The sequence below is a fragment of the Acyrthosiphon pisum genome, chromosome A1 (genome assembly GCF_005508785.2).
Source record: "Acyrthosiphon pisum isolate AL4f chromosome A1, pea_aphid_22Mar2018_4r6ur, whole genome shotgun sequence".
Classification (NCBI taxonomy): Eukaryota; Metazoa; Arthropoda; class Insecta; order Hemiptera; family Aphididae; genus Acyrthosiphon; species Acyrthosiphon pisum.
This window is the reverse complement of record NC_042494.1, coordinates 15,502,557-15,528,658: the sequence shown is the minus strand read 5'-3', so window position 1 is coordinate 15,528,658 and position 26,102 is coordinate 15,502,557. Positions and strand designations below refer to the sequence as shown.

At 33.4% G+C, this 26,102-nt stretch overlaps 1 protein-coding gene across 1 annotated transcript in view; it reads left to right on the top strand.

Moving 5' to 3' along the window:
* Nucleotides 1-293: 293 nt before the first annotated feature.
* LOC100575190 (protein TANC1) overlaps nt 294-26,102 on the top strand; it is a 139,143-nt gene continuing 113,334 nt past the window's right edge. Inside the window, exon 1 of the mRNA XM_029486174.1 lies at nt 294-496. Coding sequence (XP_029342034.1) covers nt 325-496 — 172 coding nt within the window. The 5' untranslated portion in view covers nt 294-324. The remainder of the gene's footprint in view (nt 497-26,102) is intronic.

The window sequence follows — 26,102 nt, the reverse complement described above, 5'->3', positions numbered from 1 at the left end:
AATATTTTTTATAGGCACCTACTTGTTACTTGCATGAATAAATTTTAATTTTGTACAAAAATCCAAAGAACAAAACACAGTTGTTGATGTTCTTAACTTTAAGTTTGATAACGGCACAATTCACTCTGATACCAGGGCCACAATATGAAGTGACAGGTTCTGCCGAACGAAAATTTTCAATTGATGTGCGCGAGGGTGAAAAAAAATAGATCGTCGAAATCTTCATTACTTAATATTATTATAATATACGAATATACAATAAGATAAGGTGATGCTAATGATTCCATCGTGTTTCAGGTGCAGTTTTTCGAAAATACCACCGCGATGGACGTCGATGATGACGATTACGTGTTGACGCCGTTGCAGGCCGAGGCCGAAGATCCGGAACCGGAAGTCGCGGACGAAGACGGCAGCGACGACGCAGCCGACGAAACCGGAACGGCGGCCGACGACTACGTCCAATCACTGGTCACCATCGAGTCCAACTGGGAGAACGGTAAGTGTTATTTTCATGTCCGAATAAGTTTGCGTATTTTCAGGCGTAGGTGGGCCGCAGCTGGACAATGATAATTATTAGCATTTTTGGCGTACAGTTAATCGATATAGCAAAATATCGAGTGATTTTATCCGCGACCGCCGATCGACGAAGGGGTTGAAATTCCTGAAAATTAACAACAAAAACCTTATCGAGGTTGTATACTAGTATTTGTTCGGTAAAACGTTTTGTATACCTAGCATAGTCGTCAATACATTTTCCAGATATAATTACGAAAGAGTAAAATAGAGAAAATCCAACAGATCATTCGTCTTGTCTGTGGTTGGTGAAGTACGATTGAGCATGGTCTTTATATTATTATCGGAACAACATTAACAATATTACGATTGAGCACTGTGTCTTTTTTTCCTTGATTCCAATAACGTCACTAAATCCAATCATCTTTATAATGTAAAGGATTTGTTATATATATTACTGGTATATAAGTTACTGTCTGCGTTCAAGGGTTTTATCCGAATTTCGTGTCAACATAATAATATAGTTTGTCATTTTATATTTTAACAATATATACGATCTTACTATGTACATTATACATTGTACTATAAAGTAATACACATTTAAGCATTTTAGTTATTGCATTATGTGATATTTTGTAACAAATAATTTAATAAATTGCTATATTAATCATTTTTAATGTATTATTTATAACTTACACAATAAAATTTTTCTCGTTAACCCTGCATACAAACAGACATTTAGTAGTGTCATTATTTTCTCGAAGGAATAAACAAAAATAACTAAGTTACTGACTATATAGGTGCAACTTGTAATCAGTTATAGTAGTTACAAATGTTCAAGTTACAGTATATTATTAATTATTGTATTATGTAATCAATTATACTCAGTTACAACTAGTCGAGTGACTTGTTCATCTCTAGTTGTATATCAGAAATATAAATAAAAAGATTTTCATAAATTGATAAAGCTTGACTTGTGACTTTTCCTTGTTAAATAAAAGATAATATATTATAGCAGCATTGCGCGTAATATTGGGCTCAGTTTTATTGGATTTTGGTGTCAACATTGCGAGTTCTTTGTGAAATAATAATAAGTGTGCTCAATCGGTATACAATGTGCTTGACCGTTCCATAGCCAATAGCCATACTTATATATATATATGCGTCTCCGATGGTGGATTTAACTGTCGTTCGGGAGGTAAACGCCCTCGCCTTTATTTTGTTTTATATATAGGGGCACAACTAAATTACAGCAAAAAGGTTATTTGTAAAAGGTATACGTCACGGCTCACGGATAAGTCTTTCCGAGGCCACTGTGATATGTTTTTTTCGAGTAAATATCCTTCCAATCCTAAGCCCGCCGCCACGCATATTATGCGTCTTAAACTAAATTTACCCGTAACTATATTATGCCGCCCAACCACCAAATTGCCGTTCCCGTCTCGGCACAATGTACACCAATATGTCTTACGATTATCATATTTTAATTATTTGACGACATTTTTGGAAATTATGCGATTACGTGAGTTTGTATACGCGGTGAACGCCACTTTTGTGGTGACATATGTTATGCTAAGTCCTGCACAAATCCCGTAATCGAGGTGTCGACGATATAGGTACCCGGTATTCGGTATATATTTAGTACCACGCATGTGGAGTAGGTATATATTATTATTATAACAATATGATGATACGTGCGTACAAGTATTTTAAGCACATAATCTTCTTCTTCTTTTAGGTTATTCGGCCGCCAGAACCATCCCGTCTCACAACCAATTCTCCAGGTGTCCCTATTCATCGCCAGATCTTTCCAGTTTACACCACCTCCTAATAATTATTCTACATCCCTCTTAACTGTATCTTCCCGTCTCAATTTTGGTCTTCGCAAGGGTCTTTTGCTTAACGGATTGTGTTCCAGCCCCATTCTTAGTAGAGAGTTCTGGCTCTGCATTGTATGCCCTGCCCAGCGCAGCCTTTTTTTCTTGATCGTATCTACTATACGCACATAATATTATTTTATTATTTTTACAAAACGCAATATTTAATTTTCACGCCTACTTTTGCGATCGGTTTTTTGTGCAGTTCAAATGAAATACGAGGAAAAAGCGTATTACTAGATTTAGTTCTCCATCCATTCGTCTTGTTTGGATCGCTCTCGTACGACCTTAAATACAATAATAATAGTGTAGGCACGTGAGTTTTCGTGTGCGTACAACTTTCAGTATTACACAGCATATATTATATATGCACCGTGACTTTTATAAATCAAAGAATAGCATAAGTCCGACTGCAGTATATGAACTGAAAAGGCTGAAAAGCTCGCGGATTTTCTATTGTTGTATTTTTAAACTGCAGCTGCACTGCTCTCGCCGAGCCGCAAAACGTTTTTTTCATCCTCCATATTCCTTTGCATGAAGTACCGACTGCAGAGCTTTATAAAAATATACTAACAATAATTACTATTTTATATTGTTCCTCACACATCGCACTCCAGCTGCAGCTGTCTCCTGCAGCCCGAGCTGCCCTCAGTCACGAAATTCACGATAATACGTATGATAATATGCGAGATTTTGATATCGCTCGACGTACACAAAGTACCATATTCTATAATACTTGTATGATATTGTTCGCGTACAGATGTTACTCAATGTCGTTTTATAATCATATTGTTGCGGTCGGTAACCATTCTCGTGTGACAATAATAAGCGAAATCACAGATGCATAGTAATAATAATAATAATAATAATAATAATATATATTTATTGTTCATAATATTATTATATAAAATGCACGGCTATTCGTCGTGTGTGACGCACTGCTGTAATTTTCTCGACAATTTTGTTTAAAATTCGATAATAAACGATCATCACCAATGTTTTGAAGACGATAGATTTTATATTGGTTCGACTTTTTAAACGAAAAATCTCCGTTTTTTTTATAATTCATCAATTATATAGATCCACAAAATTATAATAATCAATCCGAACTCATTATACGTAATCGAAACCTCAAACACGATTTGTTATACGATGACAACTGATAAAAATATTATACGGTATCATGTACGAACGTTTGTACGGCTATCGAGGGTTAAAGTGAATTATACCCATCCTCCAGCAAAAACCATAGTATGATATTATAGAACGCGTTTGTAGCCCTTAATTAAAATGGTAATAATATTAAATCTCCGAAATTTAAATATCCTGTTGTTTATTATGAATTGGATTAACTTGCGTACAGACAATTTGACGGAAAATTCAAAAATGTTTTAAAAAATCGATATTTTTAATTAATCCCGTTGCATCTGCATCTGCACTATGAATAAACTGCGTGCGTGTGTCTATATTTTTTACCTCAGTTACGAGTATTATAAATTCATCGAAAGCAACATTTTTTTGTAGCAGAACGACGCACAATAAATAATTTTTTATAATATTTTTACCAGTGAAAAAAAGAAAAATATTAACAACTACTGCAGTATAATAAAAATGTTCATTTAACCAGAACTTGGTGCATTCGTTAAATATTTCACATAAGACCTTTGATCCGCGTTAAGTAATAGCGTCATGTAAGACAATTTTATCGATTAACGATAAGAATTAATATTCTATTATAATAATACTATCATGTATGTGTGAATCAGTAAGTGTAAATCGGGAAAGTATATGAGCAATAATTGTCGTAATTATACACGTTAGGCATACATAATACATACCAGGTATATATATATATATATAGAGTATAATACCTGTTATGTATTAGGGCCCGGCTCACACTTCACCTCGTCGTGTCGTTTCGTGTTTTCATGCGTTTATACCAAAATGAAATACCAATTGTATGAATATTGTACCTGCAGATGATGGCATAATATAATTTTTTTTAGTTATCACTTTACCGTACATAAATGTAACTACGCTGTTAAAAGTTGAAGATATTCAACTTTGCGGTATCGTTTGGTAACTGTGGTAACTGGTAACTATTACTGTGATTATTTTACGGGACACAGTGCAGTACTGCAGTGTGAACCCGGCTTTACTGCTTTTTACGCAATACTCGTTCAAAACCTATAACGATGTCATAAATATTACATCGTATCATATTACACTTTTTTCATGTATAGTAGATATAATATAATACTAGACGAACAAAAAGCCAATAAAATTATTGCTTTAAAAATGTAAATAATATATATCTAACGCGTGTAAAACCATCATGGGTCAGCGTGTGCATATATTAAATCTGTACACGTAGATATATTTTTTATAATATTCATACACGCAATGTTGTCGTTACAAGCAATCTATATTATAATATTAGGAAACCGGGAAAATTAATTTCAAAATATTTTGGGTGTTTTATATACAATATATTATATCCATATAATATATGGAACATTTTATTTTGATTGCACGAAATCACACGAATACAGTTCATGATACGGTACAAATAAAATGGACACTCGACAGGGATGGTCCGGGAAAAGGCGTCAACAAAGTATATACTTTTCGCATCACTTCTGTAAGTAAACAATCCGATAAATTTACCGGATAAGGATAAATACATTTCGTACGAAAAAAACATCCATCTATCTACGTCATTCGGAAATATAAAAAAAAAATTTAAGAGTAAAAAACTGTATACACGTCGTATGTGTGTAGTGAGGCTCAACTTCGCTTCACAATTTTTTTTCTTCAACTCTCTGTCTTTTGCTCGTATTATTCACTTATTTCCCTATATTAGTTAGACACTCGAAAAAAAAATTATAAATAATTTTAAGTCATTACAACACGGAATTTTAACGAACAATTTTTATACTTTTGACTACTTTATTGTTAAAATTTTTCAATTTTTTCCCCTATTTTGAACAATAACTTACATTTTTAATTTCGTATTTCGAAGTAGAGTATTCTACTTATAATATTCAGGGTAATCCGATCTATGAAAATAAAATGTTGTATGAGTAGCTTATTATTAATAGCATAGGTACAAATATTTAAAATTTGAGAGACCGGAGTTGTAGCTAGTAGGGTACGCCCGTATATCATTCCCCTCCGCTCATCGCAACTTTAAATACTTATAAGTTATAAGTTATAACCAATTAACTACTCGTCCAAAATTTGTTTTTATCGATCGAGATACTCCGAATAACATCCTACTACAACTTTAATAGTTTTTTAAATAATGAATGTCTTCCGTTAGTTGGGGATCATCCGGTATTATTAATAGACGACCGCGACGTTGGAAAACTCGTTCGAAACGCGTTTCGTTTTGCATATTGCACGTCCCGAATCCGAATAATCTGCTACATGTTCATTATTTATTAATATTTGATTTAAATATATACTCTTGGGGTACCTACCTATGTCTCGGATCGTTAGCGCAGCCTGCACAGCCGTCCGCCGCGACAGAAACTGCAGCGCAGACGTCGTTCCGCATATATATAATATCAGTTGCAGATATTTCAAACATGGTTACTATTTTAGATACTAAAATATCACGCCATCGCTGGGTGCTCAGGCATACGAAATACAAATATAGCTTTTAAACGTATAATATATTATTATAATATTATTATACTTACAACACCCGCCGGACCCTATCGCGACCGGCGGCGGCGTATATAGTGAATAACGACAGGTCGTTAGTGCCGTCTTCTTATATAGGTGAAGGCGTTACACGACGGTTATACAGACTGCAGGCCGCTAATGAAATATCTACGGTAAGACCGTGTACGTCTCGATGTGTATATATGACTATTAATGTGCATATTATATATAGACACTGCGCCGAGTTCCAAACTGTCGCTATATATGATTATTATTTAAACGCGAGCCAGACAAGAAGACCGCCTATTACGGCTGCTTGCGTCTGCGAGTGATCGATACATTTATATTTTTGGATCCTCGGCGGTTCGTGGGTCCCCGTGACAATAATTGTACAGCAGTGGCCAACGGACGTAAACGTATATAATTATATTGTATATGTGCGTTACCGTAGTATCGAGGCCGTTCCACGCGAGTTTAAAACCGTCGGAGGAGATCGGCAGAGCGATTACCGAGCACCCAAAAAAAAAACAAAAATAAATCCACGAGTTTTATTGTCTTGTTGCAGTCGTCGTAACGGTTGTTACGGTTCGTTATTATTTTCAAATTATTTATAGATTTCATTCGGTTTTTTTGAAGTCTACGATAAGTTCTAACTTTTGGCCCGACCCACCTCATCGTCTCGGAACTCATTGATTATTGATTCAATGTCGTGGAAATGGGGTGTTCTGCAGGTTATGCCACTGCAGAGTACTTTGCATCTTTCCGACTGCTAGAAAGCCCTCGAAGGACATTTTTTCTTAGAAAATTCAATATTCATACACTTCGAATTTGGTTTCCAAAAAAGTCTTAGGAAATAGTTGCTGAAGAAGTTAAAAGGGCAGTTCAAAAACTTTTGCAGTGGTATAATAGAAAGTGACTTATACTTAGGTCAGTACATTTTTTTTCCATTTTAATGACGATAAATAAATAAATAAATATTGTACTAAGTTGATTTATTTATTTTTGAGAAAAAGTTCATATTATTTTAGGGGTCCTTTTTTTGTATTGCATATTCATTATTCACATGACCTACCAATTTGATCTGCGCCTGTTGTAATCTCCGTCTATGTGTACTTAACAACGTAGATTCCTGACGACAAATGCTACAAGCCCGTTTGTATTGTTATGACGCCGTGACGGATCTGCTGAAAATTCAAATTGTTTCTTTTAGTTGTATACTTAAAATCTTTTCTATTATTTATCACACTTAACGAATTATGTCCCGTTGGAAAAATAGGGGTACACTATTTAACAAGTTGAAGTCTTGAAAAAAAACTCGATTTTTAAAAATTGAAGTTTTCAAGCAACAACAACTGACAGATTTTTTGGCAAAATCGTTTTTTTAGCTTTTGTTATTACAAAAAAATGTTACGTCGTTTGGTGCAATAATCAGACAAATCTGATCAATATACACAGAAATATCATATAAATGGATATGTCCTGTTTTATTTTGGTGCAACAACAAGATATGTCCAGAAAAATACGTATTAAATAAAAATGTAATTGTGGTGCAACAACAAGATATATCCAAAAAATATATAATTACGGTTTTAAATTTTTTTTTTTTGAATTTACAAAGTTTTTTTTGTCTGTTAGATAATCTCAAAAAAAGGGTATGTCTGGTTGTTGCCCCGAGGTCTTCATATATTATTTGTTTTTACTTTTAACTTATATTAATCATAAATATAACTAAACGATATTTATTCTCGTGTAACAATGTAACATAATACTATATTATTATGTATTATTGTAATGAACAAATTTCCCGATTATAATTTTTCGGACACAATACTTGTATATCCTTACTTCATTTTTGCCAGGACACAACTATAGTGGTGTACCTCACTAAAATCTAGCACAGACACAACTCGTATAAATTCAAAAAAAAAAAACGAGGGACACAATTCCACGTTTGGAACTCAACTCGCGTTTGCAGCCCTTTGTATTGTAACAAATTATAGTAATAATAATAATAATAATAATAATAATGTATTCACACAAATGGAAACGTAGTTTAGTTTTCAATTGGTCGGCTGCGGTGGCGGGTAATAATATTATAATAATCGAAACCTCGAGCGCTGACGAAAACATAAAAATTACGTCGCGCTTTATAAAAACAAACGTCGGGACGAAAAAAAATTCTTCGAGACGTATATTTATAATACCTCCTGGTCTTACGCATATATAGGTTCACATTCGGCGTGTGAACGAACCATTTCTGTGGCACGTTTTCCACGATTTACGCCTCGGCGGGTACTGCTGCTGCAGTGATTATACGACTTCTCACCTACCCGCGTAAAAGTAAAAAAAAAAAGCCGTATAATTAAAGCTGGTGTGTGTGTGTGTGTGTGTTCCAACACTGACAATCGTACGTAAAGTCTCGGATTATGTTTTTCGTTTTGTATTCGAATGCTTTCTCACGCGGCGACCGAACATCTCCGCGCGACGACCGAATGTAGGTCAAATCGTGATCAATTATCTGACGGACATAGGCTGTGCATACCTACTATGCATATAATGTATATATATATTATAGGTATAGGTACTTACTGCGGCTTAGGTCGGACTTCAACCTGTCCGACGATAATATCTCGTCGACGAAATTTTGCTGATTTTAAATCAATAACAACAACAAATACCATATTATAGTCATTACGCGCGTTGACCGGTTATTATTGTCTGACCCCACGTAATAATATTATCATATTATTCACGACAATATAGACGACCTCGGCGAAAATTAAATTGGCGATTTCTACTCTCCGTCCGTGGGGCGGAATTGTATCGAATTCGAAAATTTGTTGAAAAAGGCCGTTTTTAAATGTTGAACCACATAATGCCACAAACGCGTTAAACGCAAAAAAAAACCCAACTGTGTGATGTACTGATTTCATATACAATGTGCGTGATTGCGAATTCGTTCACAGCTATGACGATGATTTTATACAGCACGAAAATGGGAGTTTCGGATAATGTTATACATTTGACGCGCACATGTTCGTCTCGATGCATGACGCGCAATAAAAGGCGTAAACAAGAAGTTTTATAAATTTTGGAAGAAATTGCAGTCGACGCAGGTCCGTCGTGTGGATGAAAAGCAACAATATATAGCATCATCTCTCGTAATAAATTGTTTGCTGATTCACGATGCTATTGTATACCTATAACAGGCAGGGCATGACCATCCGGAACCAGTAACCCTAAACATAGGTATCCAAAACCCTTATAACCAGAATGATTTTTTTTTCAAAACACTGAATTTATGACTGACATCGGAATAATTTTTTTACTCTACAAATGTGAAGTGACAATAATGTGTACCTAATCGAATATGTATTTTTACAGTTGGAACGATTTTATAATTAATATTTAATTATTACTATTGACGGGAATTATGCTTCTGTCAATCGGTACTAATTATGAAATAATATTTCTCGTTATCGACAAGCTTTAACTTGGTATATGCTTCGTTGCATCCATCATTCAGTAGTATATTCTATTATTTTTTATCAGAAATTTGAAGTTAAATAATATTAATATCCTAAATAAACTAGAATATTTCGTACCTACATAATTTTCAAACCAATTTTTTTCTGAATTGCTCATCAACCACCACATTAACCCGCATATATCAACCCAATTAATAACGGTTATGAGCACCTAATTGTTTGTTCAAATGTTAATTAAATATCCTGCTCCAGAGACTCGAAACTCGAATAAATGATTCGTGTGTGCAAAGGCCTGCCCTTTTCAGCCGTGAAGTTTATTTGTCGGCGCAATACACGTAATGGAGTTAACCAACACGCGTACTTAATCCATATACTTGCGCTTTTGCTCTGTACAATATTATTTATTAACTATATTACGTGAATAAACGCCAAAAATGAGAATGATCAAGGAAGCGGCCCGAGTGGATTAAATGTCTAGCAAATCCCATTTGGGGGATGATGTGAACACGTCTGTTTTTGCGATCCCCAAAGAGAACGCGTTATTCTTCGTCGATCTTAAGATAGAATTCTATCCCAACTACCCCCATCGGTGTCGTATATTGTTTTCGAGTCACCAGCGGCCAAAGCAGTGTCCTGCATGCAGCGCAATTCAGCCCTCGGCCCCTTCCACCCTTTTTGTGCGGGGTGAGTGGGTCATTTCGTAATCAGACGCGGAATAACAACTTTTCCAATAACGTTCAAAATGTATAAATATCCACGAGTATTGAATAAACGGTTTCGTGGAAACCGTTTAAAGTTCTGGCGAACGGCGAGGAGTATGCCCCGCAAAGGGCATATTAAAAGTTATGGTCCGCTAGTCGTTCGCTTATCAATATAAGGACCAAAACTATTCGTATAAATCAGTATTTTTAGGATAGCACTGTGGTCATAAAAAAAAAATTTCACCGTGATAGAAAATCAAAATTATTGTGAAAAAAAAATGTGATTCTATCCTTTGTAATATCGTGACGTTGTAGTGTAATGATATAGGTACAATAAATGAATAAACACTCAAAGTATTAATTTTCCCAGAGAATACGAAAACTACCTACGACCCGTTTGTTTGTCTCTACCAAAGTACGCCTTATATTATATTACTAGGGTTAGGATATTTATGCACTAAAAAATGTATGAATATGTATGCACTTATGCACTAAAAATCATCTAAATATGCATGAAAAATTTGGACAAAAAATGCAATAAACATTTATTACTATAGACAAATTTAAAATGTTCGTGTTTGATATTAATTATTGTTTATCATTTTTTTCTTTTTCTTTACTTAATCGAATATGTTTAGCGGTGTTCATATGCTGTTCAACAGTAAACCGACGTTCACTGCCGACCTTAACTTCGCATAATTTGCAATAAAGGATTGAACCATCGGTAGTTAAAACGTGCTCTCCAAATTCTTTTACAAAACCTCTTAGTCGGTTAGAACAAGAGCTTTTAACTTTAGGCATAACTGAGTGATTTAATAAATCAAATACGTTCACGACAAAATACGAAACGTGTAATATACGGTACTCTACATCGGTCGTAGGCAATACGGAAACTAACTATAATATTACCTATTACCTACACATCCCGACATCATTTTGAACCTTTTAGTCGTCGATTGGTGAGAGCAATGCGCTGTTGCAGCGAGTACGACACTTAACTATTAGAATAATAATAATAATAATAATAATAATAATAATAACATTATACGACATGCGCATACGATTACTGCAGCGATAATTAAATAAAACCGTCGTCGCGGTCGTCTCTATATAATATAATATGCGCTCATGTAATAATATATAAAAATGCTAATCGCGTTCGAGAGTATAATATTATAGTTGTGCGATCGGAATATAAGCGTTTGTTTTGGTTTATTTACATTTCGTCGTGTACGTATATAATGTACACCGGGTGGGTATGTAATGCATTACACTATTACGATAATATGTGGGTAGGTAGGTATACTTATATAAATATTTCTCAAACGAACTGGAAACGTTCCAGGAGCATATAGACGCGCGCGTTACAACAACAATAAACCTAAACCGATACGCATATATATATATTATATACGCGAAGTATATTATTATTATTATTATTATATTATATGGTACGCGCAAGGTATATATTATTATTTTATATATGTGTATACGTAGTAAGTACCTACATTGTGGTATTTAATTGGATAAATTGTATTTAATAATATATATGAGCTAATGGAATTAATCGTCCGGCGTTATCGGCGAAGGAACATTTTTTTGAACCGTGTTCGCACACTCTACAGTTTATCTCTCACCCCCCCCCCCCCCTCCCACACAATAACTACCCCGGAGCGGCTTTCCCGCGTTATGCGTTATAGCCGGTATGTATATATATATAGGTGCTCGCAAAGTTTTTATGCCCCGACGTTGGTACTTAATATAGAGAACCGACCGCTCGGCGAGTCTGACGATTTTCCGACGGTTTTACGGTGCGCCTCCGTTTTCCGTACGGTATATAGAGGTATAAAATTTGTCCATGGTCCTACATAATATATTATACTTATATATAAGGTGATGTACCTGCGTATATAAACGACCCACGCTTAATGGCTGTGCAGTGAGAGGGTGCAGCCCGCCCGTCATAATATCGTGAGCGTACCTATACATTATTATTGTTATGAAATTGTGTAAATGTTATTATACATACCCGTGCCAAAAACGCCCGCGACCCTTGACCGGAAACTTTCGTCTCTCATCAGCCGTTTTGTTTTCAATTTCTTCCACCCGCCGAAAACCGCCATTCGTTTAATCATTTGATAAACCGGCAGCATCCATACGTACATAACCATACGTGAAATTTCCATTTTCTCGACTAACGTGCGCAAGGCGCATATTTTCAATAATTCTATCTTTTGTAATTGAAAACCTGTAGTACATATTATATTATAGTGCCTATATACGTCATGTGTTATTGTTATTATGCCCCTCCCCTCCCACAACCAATAACGTATATTTATTGTACTCGATTTCCGCCTATAAATCTGACCAAAATAATTATACGTCGTGCACCCCACGTACCAAGGTATATTATAACCGATTATTATTACAAGTTACAATGTCGTATACGATGTTCGATCAAGCGTGACCCAACTTTAACTATACAGGTACAGAAATTGTGGTCGGTTTTTATGACCACAGGTTATGCGATCATATTATAAGTACATGATATTATATAAATACTTTTTGCTTACGCGGCTTAGGAGTATACGATATTATATGCAGACTTTAGAGTTTTGACGTTGGCTATAAATGTATTACTGTATTCGATGTCTATTTGAAGAAATAAAGTTTTAAAATCTGTCGATAGAATTCTATGTTGATTTAAGTGCATTTCATTAAAAAAAAATATTATGTACCTATTTAAAAAATACAAAAGATCAGTCCAATATATTTCAAATGTTTGCTATGCGTCCATCAGTATACTGCACTAGGTACTTCGAATTATGTTCGAACTATGTTTGATTTTTTCAGCATATATATTTATAGTTTAATCGGTTTGATTGAAAATTATCATCATAAGTTTTTCTTAAAGCAGTTACAAAAAAACCAAAAGTACATAGGTATAGTATTTTCTCACTCCGCATAAATTAATTTTACAATAGTGTTTTAGAGCTTATTAATATAATACATAAAATAAAAACCAACTGAATTATTCAACAAAAACATATAAGTAGTTGTGTTAGTCAATACAATTTACAATAGGTACATCATTAATTTGTATTTAAACTAAACTCTATAGCAGCGCCCACAATAGCTATTTCACTCGGCACTACGCGCCTAAAGAATTTCTTAGTACGGGACCAAAATGATTGGCCTTTAATAATACATTATTTATTCAAACAATGATTTTAAGTATAGGTAGATATAGGTACTTGTAAAGACCATATTTTCAATTATTTAGATTTTTATATTATATTTAGGTATAGTGTCCCGTGTCGATAGAAACTTATTTTTTTCAAATGAGTCAAACCTTTTTTACTGTAAGTTATTATAGGCACATGATTTTTTTAGAAGTTCTCCATCGTATTTAAAGGGAAAACGGACGCGACTATGCTTCGCAGAACACCGTGTATAGGTACATTATGTATTTTAATAATTCATTATCGCGAGGGTATATTTTTGAATTCGAAATCTGCTCGCACGTCGTACCTATATTAGATACTCGCGGTTCTCTCTGCATCACAAATATAAAGTATTACGCCTGTATGATATAAATTTGAATTTACAACAATACAATTTCAAATTCTGCACCAGTGATAATAATATTATGTTATAACGCACCCCCATATCATTGTGTTTGATTTCTCTGCGTTCCTACCTATGTATCGGCGCTGTGTACCTCCACGCGTAACGCATATCCCCTTTGCGTGATCTCAATTTTTTTTCTTCTTACTTTGCATATTATTATTATTATACCATCGTTATATATTATATATAGGTACGTACCTATATGCAGCAGTAGACGTTTGGTGCGGAAACTGCAACAATTTTATAGGAGAGCAAAAAACGGTTAGAATAATTTATTTCTCTTTGATCGGTTACCGCATTACGTCGTTCCATTATGAGCATTATAATACCGGTTTCGGATAACGACTTGAGGGCGTGCTCTCTCGAATCGCATGAGACAAAGCAAAGGACACCGATCAGAAATAATGCGCCTGGTGGAGGAGACCTCGCTCCGAACGTACAGTTTTTAAGTCGTCGCAATTGTGATTTTAATTGGAGTGATGCGCGATCGCCTGTACGGGGCATAATATGTATATAATATGTGTTTATGTGTGTGTGTGTGCGCGCAAACGGAATAAACGACGACAATGTCCAATTGCGAAAGTATTTCTTAAATGACCACAATATAATATAATACGAGCAAAATAAATAATATAACGTATATAAATTCTCGCGTTTGTCCTATCCATTAAACGGGTTACGTTAAAAACAAATGTGTACAAACGCGTTTAAATAATAATAATTATATACGGAACGACTGCAAGCCGGTGGACGTATATATATATATATCTATATAGTTAATCCGTTCCCTTGCCTATTAATAACATATCCATTTTTCATTTTTCTATACCGTGTATACACTGTACACACTTACTGCAGCGTTTAAGCTCACACTCCTAAAAATCGGTCGGTCGGTGAACGTTGTGCGTACCTATATAATATAATATTATTATTAATCATATTAATAATTATACCATTTAAATAGGCCTCGTTAAGTTTTATTTATCACGATTTCTGTCGGTATTGTAGAAGCTGTCGTGCGCGTGTTGAAATTCGAGTGATTAAACAATATTTGACGCGGTTGACCGTTCACTTTTTGTCGTACCGCATGGTTAGGTACATTGTACGAACTTTAGAGTTTGATTATTTTGATAATTTTTCCCATCGTTGAGATGAATATTTAAAAACAATTTTAAAATGTAAGCTCCTTGTGCAGTGCAAGGACTAATAATAGGAGAATGGGTAAATTATTGAGCTTTTGATAATAATTATAATATTATTACTTAAGTACATTGAGAGCATGCATAGTGAAAATCGTAAATGTTACATTGTGATGAACATGGTCACAATATTTATCTTAAATTATTATAACTGTCAATTATTATTTTTATGTTTGAGTCAATATGTGTATGTAAAGTGCAAAAAAATGTTAACGACATCACTCATGACCAGAGCTCGTAAGTTCATGCATTTGCATATCAATCTTGCGAACTCGTATTAAATATAGGTCACATAGGCAATCGCTTCATGTGGCGACAGCGTTCAAAATATATAAAACTTTATTTTCCATTTAATTGCATATTTTGAGATTTTTGGCATATTTGGCATATTTAGCGACCTAATCATGCATTTTTTTACATTTATTGAAGAGCATTTCACATTTTTAGAAGTTATTGCCAACACATTGTTTATCGTTAATAAAGTTGAAATCAAAATGTACTCAATTTTTTGATTCAAAATCAATTTCAAAAAATGTAATGATGAGTCATAACCGTTATGTAATTTCGATATTTTGGTACGTGTAATGTAATAAAAAAAAAGTGTCCTAACTGCAGTTCACTACGACCGCCGACATTATGTTTTAAATAGTATTATTTAGATATAATAACACGTTTTATACACTGCATATAACACTAGGCAGAGACTGTTAACTGTTTAGAGCGTGAAAATGAAAAAAAATCGTATTTTTTTTATAGCTCTGAATTCATTAAAAATATTAAATAGAATACTATTATATTGTTGTGATGTTGGATTCGTAACACCACCGCCGACAAATTAAAATATTTTTTTCATACATTATATTTATTAATTTTATTACAGAATTATTATAATAACGACGCGACGGTTTCGTGCATTAAAGTAAATGGATATATTTTTGCAAACTAGACTTAGGTCTTATGGCAATATTGTCTTGCGGTCGTTAAATGAAACTATAACAATAAACGGTCTAAAACAATATGAAATTTTATACATCAACGGTTTTATATATTATAAGAAAGAAAACCCCGCAACGCTTTTAATTTTTCTTATTCAGCCTAAGAGATTAGCATATCAGAAACTTTGTTTTCTTAACTTTATCTATAATAAAATATTTATAAGGTATACTTGAAAAAAAAAATGATATGGAAATGAGTTTCAAGCGCGGGCAAAAAAATATAAAACTATCATTTTATTAGACCAAATCATTACTAATCAAAAATTGTATATACAGTCGGCGTCTGTCGTAGTCATTTGAACAAAACTTTAAATTAGGTATACATATTTTAGCTGTCTGCACATAGTTTTTAACTCGTCGGAATATACATACAAAACGTCGGGTCGTAATTTCTTTGCCCACAAAATCTGCGAAAAATTAAGGCAAAGTGCGAATTTTAAGGGTGTTTTAAGGGTTCTCCCTCGCCTGCAAAAAAAATATTCAGCTTTTGGGTTCTTTTCTGTAATCATACTCGGACGGTTTGTAGCGTGACGACCTCGGCTATAAATTATTATGATGATGTTGGCTATTTTATTGTTCTAATTTATCGTCAAGTGTACTACAGATAAACATATAATACAATGTACGGTAATATTATGCAATGCAGATTTACTCGTTTAGTAACAAACTAAAAATATCTAGAACGCAAAAAATGTTTAATAATAATATACTCACTGTTGATTTAGTAGAACCTGTATTGTGTAATTTCTATAAATATACGTTTTTGGACAATTTCACGGACTAACTTAAGGTTTAATAAATCGAAACTTTAGACGCAAACACGCATAAAACATACCTACAGATACAGTATGTACCAGGTAACCATACAATTAATATTGTGTATGCGCAGTTTGTCGTCGTCTTTATATTATAATAATAATAATAAAACGCATTTTGGTGTACGGTCTACACATGGAATTCGTTCCAAGTTCATAATATTATATAGATTCGAAAATGGCCGTCGAAAACACTCCAAATTCCCAATGAAACCTGTAGCACGGTGGACGACACAAACGATTCAATGTATATAATATGACATAATATTATGTGTTCGAATGGTATTATAATAATTATTATAAATGTACCATTTATTTTTCCCGACACAATAAGCTGGCGCAGGTTGTTGACTTGTGGTAGGTATATCTCAGCGTGGCGAAATCGGCTTTTGTCGCGAGCCCGGGTTAAATAGAATACGTATAATGGAACAGAATACAAGATTTGTCAACACAAAATATATTAGATAATAACTTTTCTGTACATTTTATGAAGGGGCGATCGTCCCCTTCACCCTTCTTCAGGGTCGCCCCTGATTGTAAGTCATTTTTCTTGACTTTTAGATTTCAAAATATATTTTTAAAAACTTTACCTATAATAGTGAGTAAAAAAATTTCTTTATTAAGAACGTATCGTACATAATATATAATATTTTATCTATATATATCTATATTAGTTGTACTATTTAATGAAAATTAAATAATAAAATGTTTAACGCATTTTGTATTGCCATTTGATTTTTTTAAGTGCATAATTTCTTGTTTGTTGGGCATATTATATTTTTAGAGTTTTTAAGATCATAAACATCCTACCCGGCCATACCCCTCCTACTTGTTAACATGTATACCTATACTGGTATTATCATCTCATCATTATACGGTACTATGGTGTAATAATTTCGGTGCAAAATTTTCGGATCATCGGACACGCAACATGTAGCAATGCATATTTTAACTATGTACTTAACCTAACCTATATTATCCATATCCGTGTACAGTCTTCATAATAGTCGCAGGCGAATTCAATGACACGGCGATCGGGTGGGCCCGAACGGTCATGACGGCCGATGCTTTTCGACACGTCATAACCGGATATTGCAACATTGCGTTATGATTCTACGCAACAGAGGCAAGGTGCACAGGCGGAAGTCGGCTCTAATACTATATTATAACAATTAGGGTGCTAGGATTATCAGAATAAAAATCGAAAATCGTAACCATAATATTATATTATTATATTACAGTGAAAAACGATTCGTTAACAAAAAAAAAAAAAAAAACCATTTGTCTATGGTCTATAAATTCGATACCTACTGTCGAATATTATAATATTATTGTATACTATGAACCTATATTGCCAACGAGTTCGAGCTGATCTATCGCTTACCATATATCATATTTTTAATTAATTGCCGAACACATAATATGGACATAGTACATAGTATAATAAATTACTAATTTGCAGTCATATGCGTTATGGAACGCACAACAACATAATATCGAATTAAAACTATACATAGATACCATCCGTACCCGCGTCTGCGGGTGACCTATATATTGCATTAAAATGTTTAAATGAAAACATATTATGCGATTAGTAAAATTAAAAAAAAAAAATTGTGAATAAAAAACACCCGACGATGCTGCAGTTCGACGGCGTACAGGACGTTGTCTGCGAGTACCCCCCCCCCCCTACTGTAATAAATATACTATCATATACCTACGACAATTTTTTTTTCCACGTTCACCCCGAGCGGTGGGTGTCGATTTAACCTGCAACTACTCGTGTTACGCGCCAACGACATGCACTTGCACACATACGCGTATCGATGCTTAAGAATAATATATATTATATTATAAATCATGTAAAATACGTATATTATGATTACACGCGCGGTCTCGATTACCTTAACCCATATTTTTTTTTTCACTGGTAAATTTCAAAATCGCATAGAAAGTCGACACGCGGGAAACGCGCGCGCGTGTATTACAAAACGTCGACAAATACAATATTTTATAATAATATTATACTCGATGTATTATTATTATATTATTACGCTTTTTTCAAAACTTCCTAGCATTATGCTATTGATAGGTACCTCCACAATATCATAACTACATGCAGTGTGTAGCTGCCGAGTCGTCGAGTGGAAGGTTAATCGCGTCGATTTCGCACTGCAAAGGACGACGTTCGAGCACGATAATATCATTATCATTATATAATGATATACCCATAGAATTATATTATAGAATAATATCCATTATATCGTGTACCCGCGGGTGCAAAAGTCACCACGAAGTACGTACATGATGTTCGCGAATAGTTATTTAACAGCACATAGGTCGCGAATATAATATTATTATAATATCGTAATATATTCTGTTCCGAGAACTGGTCCAAAAAATGTGATCGCCGGTCGTCTATAAATAACGAAACGTAGGTATAATATTACTACCGTGCAGCCGATAGACACCTGTTGTAGATATAATTATTATACCTACCAATAAAAATGATTGTACTCATTAACGTGTTTACGCGTTACACTATTATCGTTTATCACACATTGTATTATATATTATTATTATACCGGACGGATGCCGAGAGATACGAACATCGATTAGACGCTCGGTGCGGGGGCAAAGTGCCACGATTCGTTATCGGTCGAGTAATTCGATTTGTTTAACGAACACGCGAGAGGAAATCGCATCGGTTTGGACGTAGGTAACGTTAGTTTTTTCTAAAAACGATCGATCGAAATAAATACCGAACGACCTTTGCAGGTTCGTTCGACGACGACGACAATTAAAATACCTAATTATTTTTATATTACGACGGTTTTAATTCTCGAGATTTCTCTCCACTGTTTGGTCGGTGAAAACGACCATAATGATTATTATTATAGGTGTACATCAGGTCTGCGAGCATGTCGTGGTGTTTTGCGTGTTCAAACATTACATGAATTAATGTTTGATGTTTTTTTTTTTTGTCTATTGTATGTATTATGTCATTATTACAAATATACTATGATAATAATATGTATAGTCGTGATTTTAATTTTTTATTATACCTAAATATTATAGGAAAAAATGCATCGTTGTGAGTATTCTTAATTTTTGTTCAATTAAACGTGGTATTATACTGGTATATTATGTTTATAATTTTCGACATCTAATTTTCAAAAAGTAAAAATACCTTACCGAAAGTATTTTTTGCGTCTGCCCCTGCAGAAAGTTTGTCCGAACAAAGCAACGTGCGTGATTGCTCCAATATTGTCGATTGAAAACAACAATGCTCACCAATATGTACCCACACTGTTGTTTCATCAGCAGTTATATTGCGTAAACATTGTTTTCAGATGATTATGAATGGAAAACACCTTACTAAATACGATATGATAAAAATAATATGAAATATTTTTTTCTCGCACATAGTAACACAATAACCTATATCCCTAAAACATATAAAAAAAACCACGTGACTACAACCTCGTATACGAGCGTACGTGGATTTATTTCGGACCAATAATTGTCAATTAAAGTTACTAAGACAGAAATCAAAATAATAATGTATAGTACAGCAGAAATCGATAATATATACCTACGCTCGAACGTCCGAAAAAAATATGACATAATAATATAACCAAAGTTTAAAACTAAAAACTGTGTATTATGAACTGCATTCTTTGTCAACAAAATATCGCATACATATTATATCGTCGGACTAAGTCACACCTATTGTCGTAACTCCATAATATTATTGTTATATTAATTAATTCTTATAGGAATAATTGTAAACTTTTTTATTTTATAAAATATATAGGTGGTATCAAATATCAATACTACCATTATCTTATTGTCACAATATGCAATAATAACGGAGTTAAGACAATATTTTCTTGTATTTAATTAAATGGATAGATTTGGGCTTATTATTTCATCATATTTTGACAAAAGATTTCATGTGAGAGTAAATCCCCGATTAAAGTTGTGATGATGTTCAACAATGCGTTGTATTTTTCTTTAAATTAAAATGTAAAAACCTTAAAAATGAGTTTTCATTTTTACGTGACTATTATTGCGAATCAAATGACGATATACATGAAACACTTGTAATACATGAAAACAAAATAGTCTGGTCTTGTCGGAATTTTAAATCGGCAGGTCATCCGTGTAATATCCTTCCCATAACATTGGCCATAACTTTTCAAACCAATTTTGTGTGATTCAGAATATTTACCGATATTTATTTTCCTCTCTGTTGTCAATAATACGTTATCATGACTTGTTCAAATCCTCTTCATCCAAACGCAACCAGCCGAACCAATTAAAATTATGGTATCACGGCCTTTGACTAATTCATTGGCTTTTTGTTTGATCATCAGACCGTTAATCACGATGTTCAGCAATGTCCAGTGTTTTTTATGGTCATTAGCCATTACCTATATGGATGATAATTTTCTAATAATAATATACCGAAAAATAAGCGTCATTACACCAGAGTACGGTTGTTGTGAGTACCTACGTCTTAATGTCCGATTTACGATGTAAATTATAAACATATATAAAAGATATTATGACATGTTTGTCATATCATATATTGTATGATTTTCGCATGGACTTTCAGTATTAAGTCGTTAAACCAGCGATATGTCACTGCTACCGGTGCAGTCCATTATAAACGATTTCCACTGTATGTGTATAATACAATTATTATAAGTACGTATAAATAATAACATTAACAGTCTGAAGGAAGGTACCCCATGGTTTATTTCTACCGTATTGTTCTCGGTAAAAGTCAACACGGTTTAAATAGCTACTACAGCTCAGTTGTAAGTTGCATACTTAGATAATATATGCTTTTATACATAACATAATATATGGTTTAGTGTCTCGTCTTCTAAGAAAAAAAAAACAATTATTAATATGGTCTGCGCTCCAGGCAAACGAACAAGGCGTTTTACTGAGTTAAGTATTTTCTATTTCAAAACATCCGGTATATAATATTATCTTACCATATACCATAGGTTCAATCCCAGAAACATAATAATAATAATAATGAATGTGTCTAGCCGTTCGCCGATGTCCGTCTCCTCCGCGGGACGTGTGGGTTTAGTTTAATTGTCGGTTTTCGACGAGCAAAAAATAATTATTTAGTTATTGAAATAGGTGCACACGGATGAGTGCATAAATTATATTATAGGCATCCATTACATAATCATAATTCATCATGTTCTATACTGCACAGCGATAGCATTATAATAATAATAATTATTATTATTATTATTGCAATCTCTGCGATCGATACGACGGCTAAAAGTGTGATGATGAATAAAAATTGATTTCTAAATCGAAAACAGTTATCATTATCGTCGTACAGCCAAATTCAAATCGACCATAATGAGTACGCCTAACCTGTAGTATATAATCTATTCACATATTATAATATTATAGATAAATACATTTTTTATGGTCCCCCTGTTTTTTTATATAATTTATTAATATTGCCTACTAAATGTTTCGCGGCATAAACGAATGTATAATAATAATATAATAATATATATATACACTGTGATACAACTACCATGGCAGTATTTATGAAATTAATGTTTCACGTAGGCTTCATCCTGTTCGTTCATTAAAAATATGTAAATAGTGATCACGAAAAATTAATCAGTTTTAATCTAGTGGGCCGTGTACAGATGCATGCTAGTACAATAGTTCACATTATTAAGGTCAGATAGGCGTTGTATATAGGTAGGTACTATACATATCAAACGAAATCCTTACAACTTTAAATCGATTATGTTTACCGTAATATTATATACCCACTAATATATTATTACTAATATTTTATTTTCCACATAGACGTATGTACTAATAAGTAATATGTTAGATTTAGTTAGAACGTTTGTGCGTTGTGCCTCGGACCTCCGATGATAAGATGTGCTTATGTTTGCGTGATGTGTACTTAACTGTTTTTGTTCATATACCTACCTAGCATTATTATTGAATTGGTGACAAATCATCGAAAAATCACATTTTCCTATTTTTATTTGCATATAGCTATAAGGTATAGCAGACATTGCACCATTGAGTTTTAAAAATTAGATCTGTACACAGTTTTATTATTTCAAATATATTTAACTATAAATATTATCATAATTTGCAGACAGGTACTAATGACTCACGACCTTCATACATACTTACTCGTGAATAATATTATTGTATCCAATACAGTTAGATACCAAGGTTTTTATATGATTTATAAACTACATACATAATAATATAACCTGTTGTTTTTTTTTCTACTCTGTGAAAATGTATCAAACAAATGCCTGAGATTAATATTTTATGAAGAGAATAGTCTACACAATAATAGTAAAATAAGCAAATACAAAGTTACCACTTCGTGAAGTTTCCTGTACACGTACGTGTCTTTTATTTTTTTAGGATTTGTTATATAATACTAGGTTCAAGCATCGGTTATAGAATAGACTTTTCAGTACCTAATCAATTGGTTTCATATATGTTTTAAACATACCATATATACCTAATAATGTTCTTATGCCTTTATACACAATAAACAGACTGAGATGATAAATTCGATTAATTATTATTAAATTATTTTGAGTCATACCTTAAAAAACTGATAATACGAGGAATAAACGTTTCGACGAAACAAGTGATATTAAAAAATGCAGTGTTTTTTCTTTATAAACAAAATTGATTACATTTTTATATAGTGATAAAATGATTATAATGCATTATTGCATTGTTGCACTTATACCTATATTTACAAATTATAATCAATGTTAAAATGTTTTCATTATGAGTTAATTTTTATTACATTCTTTGTGTTTTATAAAATTACGCTTTACAATATAAGATTTCATTGAGGTTGAGATGCTTCAACGTTTTATATTTTGTACTTTGCCGCGTGTCTTGCAAAAAATGGTTAAGTTTAACTATATATTAATAAACCATTATTTTCGCAAAATTACCGAAGACTCGTTTCTCGATATAGTATTATATTACATATTTCATACTAGAAAATGTGATGATTTATAAATTAAATAGTATTCGTTGACAAAGTGACTCAATGGAAGGCTTCTTAAATCAATTTTTTTTTTTTTTTACCAGCCATTAAATCATCTATCTTTTTGTGCTTATTGTTCTGTATTGTAACAGATAGTAAATTGTATTATGGAAAATAAAAATAAATAAATAAATAATATTTGTAATCTTTAAAAAGTGTAGGAATAGTAATGAAATCAAGATGCCCGAAATTCCCAATAGGCAGACCGCATAGAAACAACGAAGCAAAAATTCTACTTAGATCAACCAAAAATATGTTCCCTTGGGGGAAAAGCCCTATACGATATTCAATATTTTTCTCTCTCTAGTTTAACAACAAATTGTATAAGTTTGTTTTTTATATTTTGAATTTACTTTCAAACTTATTGTAGATCAGAATAATTTAAATATTTTGAAAATCACAAGAAGTGTACATCACGACCATTTGACGTTTGTTATCTAACGTCTCCAGTTTGGACCAAAAATAATCTAAATTTTTAATATTTCTTATATTAATCGGATTTACAATATACTATTAAACGTTATAAATTAAGCCTAATTAAAATGTACGGATAACACTATCAATAAATAACACATTTTAAAGCTCAATAGAAAAAGTTAAATTTTTTCTTAAATATGTACCTATACACATTATACAGTTAGTTGATAGTTGAAAAATTGAAATTTTTGTTATTTAGGCCACGCTATATTATACTTTATCACATTTCTCCTAATCAGTTTAAATCCGATAAAACATATTTGAATCAAATGTACTGTAACGTGGTCGGGGAGGTTTTCTATTCCTTATGGACAAGTTTTCCGTAGCTGAGGATTAGAGCACTGTGTATGAGGTATATTTATCAATAATAAGACTCATTTGGTTAATAGATCTATAATATACATAGTTATTATATTAAAGATAACACTTTACTGAACATGTAGTTGGCTGTTAATAAGTGTATATTATATTGGTGAGTTTGCTCCAGTTTATGGTTATTGTCTGACTAACTGCCTTGTGTCATTTTAACAATGAGTAATAATGTGTTTGGGTCAAAAAGTGTTGAGTGTGTATATTTTTTATTGGTCAATCCTATAGTGTGTGTTTAGTGTATAGTACATAAATATTATATAGGACGTAACGAATGTTGATACATATTGTTTAAAAGAAAAATGGGATCGAGCACGTTTAGTGGTGACCACCCCGTATAACAGCGACCGCATATAATTATTACATACACTGGCCATTGTCACAAATACATCGTGACGCGAAGATAATACAAATTGTTCGACAAACTGTTATAATATACTTCTATCTATTATAGTAAAAATTACACTGGCTCTGGTCGCAGGCATATATATTATGCTATATAGCCGTATAGGTATCGTACAATAACCTGATGATGATAATAATAATATAGCACGTAGGCCCGTCGTCTTAGGGTAACATATTACATAATACACGTCGACGACCATTATAATATGATATTATTATTATAACGGCTGCGGCGGTGGAACGTATAATTACGCGTGGCCTAAGAAGGGTTATTTCGGACGTTCGTCGTCTCGTCGCAGCCGCAGACTCGTTAAATATTCGATTTGTCTACAGACACCCCCCCCCTCCCCAACTTTCGATATTTCCTCAGACCTACGCGTTTCGTGTGTGTCGTCGAAATATTTTTTTATTTATTTCTTTTCAAACGTATACCTACTAAACCTTACCTATTCCTATAATTTATTGTACCCCACGTGGTCGCAGACGTGTGTCGCGTAGCTGCTGCAGTGTTATTTTATCGGTTTGTCCTCGCGTGTACCGATTATTATAATATTATCACGACGATGTGGTGACTATATCGTACTTTGGTAACACGGCAACGACGACAAAAATATTAACAATATTATTATAATATTAATCTCATGCGACCGATCGTCACCGCCGTCAAGACTTGTCATCGTATTGGCCGTGTGATTCGTGTTCGACAAACAAACGGAGCATACGACATTTTACCCGAGCTTGAGTGTTATCACTGGGACGGTCTTCGCACGTGACTTGCATACCTAACGATGGTAAAATGTAATCAGACAGAGAGCAGAGAAAAAACGCTCTCAGCCGACGCCACCGATCGTATCACTCCGAGCGATTACCC